Source organism: Brachycentrus maculatus, unplaced genomic scaffold, assembly GCF_059751285.1.
Source record: "Brachycentrus maculatus isolate JH-2025_06_01 unplaced genomic scaffold, ASM5975128v1 h1tg001349l, whole genome shotgun sequence".
In the NCBI taxonomy this organism is placed as follows: domain Eukaryota; kingdom Metazoa; phylum Arthropoda; class Insecta; order Trichoptera; family Brachycentridae; genus Brachycentrus; species Brachycentrus maculatus.
This window is the reverse complement of record NW_028282008.1, coordinates 1-4,828: the sequence shown is the minus strand read 5'-3', so window position 1 is coordinate 4,828 and position 4,828 is coordinate 1. Positions and strand designations below refer to the sequence as shown.

Sequence of the window (4,828 nt, the reverse complement as noted above, 5' to 3'; positions counted from 1 at the left end):
TCGAAAACGGAAAGAAGAATACATATGAAGGTCACAATGAGCGGAAATCTAAAACAAAAATGCAAAAAACAGTATGTGAGACAAGCCATTACGAATAACTGGAAATATCTTCGAATTAGGAAATGAAAGCAATCAAGTTCGATGCTGCAATACAAAACAAATCAGTCTAAAACAAGGCTCAAAATGCGGAAGAGGAAGAGGACGTTGTCGAGCTGGTGAGCATTATTAAACCAAGAAGAAAAAAAAACGCAGTCAAAATAATGAAAAGCGAAAGAGCGCAAAGTCATAAAATTGAGTATTATAAATCGAGTGCACTTCCAAATGGTGTAAATGTGATAGATTTGGAGGATAATGACCATTATTTGATTAATTAATCGGGATAACAACAGACACTTATTAAGAAGTCGGTCAGAGACTCGTAAGGGCTTTTGATAAAGAACATGACAGGAGAAAAGAGGCTCGAGAAGGTCAATGAATCGATTGACAAGCTATTTCGGAAAAAAATCTTCTAATCTTTAAACTTAGATGATCTGCACTCGAAGGAAACAACTCTTTTGAATTTGGACCATCTCAGGCCTGATCGACTCGCGCGTTTGGCAGAAAATGAACAATCAATGGGCAAGCTGAGGAAACTCAAGAAGTTTCGATTTCTATAAAATTAGCAATTACTTATGCACAAGTAAGTAGAAAATTCGGCGTGCCAGCTATAAATTAAATAAATGTTCAAGATTAATGAGGTTTGGTATGCCTTGATTCATCGACAATCGGCTCCCGAAGTAGTGTTGGCATATAGCCTTTATGAAACGAAGCCTCTCGCAGTGATCGAGTATTTAGGGCAAGATCTGGTCGAATGGCCATGAAACTGATTGTTGGGCCAGCAATTCGAATATTAAAGCAAATCAATAGAGTATCACTCACGACACTCTTCTGATGAGCTGAGCCTTGAAATATAAACCCTAAGTATGAGTATTGCATTAGTATTAATATGACGATCAATATCATTACTGAATAAGAATAATCGATCTCTATACATCATCTATAGGATTTTTGAACTCTTGCTCTGGCACCTGGGCCACCATACTTCTTAGGTTCGCATCTTCTTGGATCAGCAACTAACAAAGTTCTATCGTACTGCAAAAGGGTTTCTTTAATCTGCCTTTTCTCGGTCTCGTTCACATACTTTTGATAGTAAGCGACAACTCCCTTCGAAATTGCCTGTCTAATTGCATAGATCTGCGCAACATAGCCACTGCCTCGTACTCTGACTCTGATATCGAGGTTCTGGAATCTCTTGAGGCCCAACAATAATATGGGCTCCATGACTTTAATACGGAGGGCTTGGGGTTCAAGGAGTTCAATGGGGGATCCATTGACTCTCATGACTCCTTTGCCTGTTCGAACAGTGGCGACAGCGACGGCATTCTTTTTACGGCCAAAGGTCTGCACGAGTTGCGGCTGTGACATGGTAATATTGTGGTTAATCTAATATTAGAATATTTTTTAATAAATTGGCATTTATTCATTGGGCCGGCTCACATAATGAAACGATATTTAATCTCATCTAATCTCATGATTGACTAGTACCCGCTGATCCCTCCCAAGGCTTTTTTGTATTTTCCTTCGCGTAAGTTCAACCACATCGTAGATGAAATGACTGTCGAGCACCCGAACGGAGGCCATCAAATGAGGGTCATCTTTAGTGGAGGGATTGAGTTTGATCCGAATGAGAAGGAAAAAGTTAAGGAGTTCAAACAAAAGATCGAGGATAACCCAAAGTTTGGCGAACTAAAAAACTTCCCCGATGACCTAATACTCCGGTTCTTACAGGCCGAAAAGTTTTAAAACGATAAGGCCATCCGAAGTCTCATTAAATACGGGGCCTGGCAAAATAAAATGCTGCCCCTTGTTAGCCACAAAAGGACTGAAGATTTACTTGTAATTTGTCAATAACGCGCCTTAGAAACAGGGAATACTCTATGTGTCCGGGAGGGACTGCTACTATCGGCCTATAATTATTGTCAATGCGAGTAAGATAATCGATCTGGAAATATAGAAAGAAGATCTCATGTACTGCCTCAGCTATTTCTTTTAATTTCTCATCGAGAATATGCTCATTGAGGGGCAGATCGAGCAGTGGGTGATAATAATAGATCTGGGTAACAAGAGTGCGTTTTCGTTGGGCAAATCCATGCTAGACATAATCTCTCACCTTTCTTAGATCTTTAAGGTGAGGGCAGTGAGAAACTATTTAATAAACTGTCCCGGTTCCATCAAGATCCTGTGGTCAGCAATAAAGAACGTGCTGAATGAGGACCAGATCCGCAAAATCAGCATGTCCGAAAAGAAGACTCTGAAAGCCGTCGACTTCCAGCGCATCAACCCCAGGCAAGTCGAATAAAAGTATGGAGGCATTCTCGAAAACATCACGCAATACTGGCCAATGCATTTGAATCAAAACGATGTCAGCGTCACGGGAGTCAGCATTGAAGATCAGATGGTGAATGAAGACCAATATGATGAATTCTTTAACGGTGGCAGGCTCAGAAACCGGAAGATAAAGAAGGATTTTATTAAAAAGTATGATAACCGGGCCATCAAAGAAGATTCAGAGAGCGAGGAGATGATCAGGCGCAAGAAGAAGTACGAATACCCTCGAATCTAGGGCGAAAATGAAGGAGTATTGCATACCAAAGTAATCTCTTCATAAACTCAGCCCTAGGCGCAACAATAAATCGATATGAAGCCCATGTCATTTCTTGATCTGTTCCAGATGTGCCGAAGGAATTGATGCGGCCTTCAATGTTGAATTGAACCGGAAACTATTTATTCTGATCAATTCAGTTCGTTAATATCATTCATCATGATAAGAAACGGCTATTCGCATTTTCTGTTAAATGGCAAATCCATCAATCTCATGGATATTACGCATAGGCCAATATTAAATAGCAATTCAATGAAAGATGAATAATAAATGAATTAATATCTGCGATCGCGTATATTTCACAATAAAATCATTTTTAAACGATAGGGGTTGGGGTTGGGGTTGGGGTTGGGGTTGGGGTTGGGGTTGGGGTTGGGGTTGGGACCTCAAGGGTGTTTTACTCCTAGCGTTCGATCATTTCTCCGGTTAGATTCAGCACATGGGCGAACTCCAAATGGCCCTCCCCGCAATTAAATAAATTATCGAGTACAAATGCCAAATTCCATAGTAAACTTGCTTCGCTTTCCTCCATTTCCTCGTCAGTGTTCGTTTCTCCTGTCTTTCGTAGATAAATCAGCTATGGCCTTTGATTATTGAAATTGCTGATGGAAATGTTTTCAGGCATGACCCCTGAAAAGTCTCCCTTCTCTAATTTGCGTTCGAACAGATCTAAAACTTTGATTCCGATCGCCAGTCTTGAGTGAGAGTTGAGGGAGATGCCGGCTTCGTCGTTGATAAGCTGCCTAAATGTTATAAAAATTTACAATAGTGTGAAACTCCTGCGAGTAATTTTTGGGCTAATTTTGATATTATCTGACTAGATATTCGAGTTGTTTGAGTTGTTTCGTCGAAGGTTCCGATCAGGAAGTCGCTGTGTCTTTTCCTCGTCGATTTTGTTGCGGTAGCGCATAAGGGATGAGTCGGAGGTCCCCGAAGAACTCTATTTCTTATACTTCAGCATTTTCATTTAAAGCTCAAACAGTTTATTGTTTTTGTCCATAATCTACCGTTAGGATTTCAAGAGATCTCCAGTCATCCTCTTGATTTCATCATTGAGCTTTTTCCTCACTGCCCGCTCGTACTCCACCTATTTCACCAGCTTATTGATGATTCCTTCTAGTTCCGCTTGCATTTCCGATGAGGCGTCATCATCGTTGTTATTAATTAGGTATGAGTTATCGTACCTGTTCGCATTATTCATGTTGTATGCTGGGCTATAGCTCTTTGCTGCCAGTCTCTCCTAGAGCCAAGCATTGCTCTTCTCCAAATTTTAGACTTCTAAGATGAGTCCTTTGTTCCTGGATTCGATCTACCTATTAATCTTTTAAATCGATTAGTTTTAGATCCTCAACGAGTTCAATTCTTCAGCCATGCATTGCACTTCCCCCCTAAGCTTTAAATTTGCAGTGTGCTTGGCCTGCAGATCGTTAGCTAGAGTGGTTTGAAATTTATTGAGCTATTGTCTGTACTCTCCAATAAGAGTTTATACCTCCGTGAACTAGTTGTTGAGCTCACTGTATTCATCAACAAATATTGAATTGGGGCTGTCTTTGGATTCGGCCTATCTTAGAGATTCGAGTTCTGATTACATGCGAGTGATTTTATTGATGAGCCTATGGTTGGATTCGGTGAGACTGTTGCATATCTTTTGGAGTTCTTCAACTTTGAACCTTAGCATCATCTCCTATTTTGTCATTTCCTCGGCCTCGAGGAGTTCTCCTAGTTATTAGTCATCGAATTAGTGGTTTCCTTACGCTTCCCGCGGCTCGTTCTCGTCGAAGGATTGGTCGAGCTCGTTCTAGGAAGATTACTGATCGTTTTGATCGTGGATGCATATGGTTTCTCGCGCAGTGCTCATAATAGCTCTGTATATTATATGAACCTGTCTAAAACATAATAATTCCGTTCATTCGTATTTTAGCATTGCGATCCAGAGTGTAAGCCTGACTCAAAAGAGATTGCAGGAATCCAATAGTAATATGATATTTATGCTGATTTATGATACAAAATCGAAGAGCCATCCAATATTCAATATTATTTATCTGCGGCCGAAGGGGTTGGGGTTGGGGTTGGGGTTGGGGTTGGGGTTGGGGTTGGGGTTGGGGTTGGGGTTGGGGTTGGGAGGGA

At 40.8% G+C, this 4,828-nt stretch overlaps 1 protein-coding gene across 1 annotated transcript; it reads right to left on the bottom strand.

Annotated features, from left to right (window-relative positions):
• Nucleotides 1-1,032: 1,032 nt before the first annotated feature.
• On the bottom strand, nt 1,033-1,464 carry LOC148299088 (small ribosomal subunit protein uS9-like). Its single transcript, XM_088276387.1, has one exon. It carries the CDS (start codon nt 1,462-1,464, stop codon nt 1,033-1,035), a length of 432 nt encoding a protein of 143 aa, XP_088132513.1.
• Between the last annotated feature and the right edge of the window lie 3,364 nt (nt 1,465-4,828).

Coding starts and splice junctions, on each gene's coding strand:
- LOC148299088 (XM_088276387.1), bottom strand. CDS start 1,464: ATGTCACAGCCGCAACTCGTGCAGACCTTTGGCCGTAAAAAGAATGCC.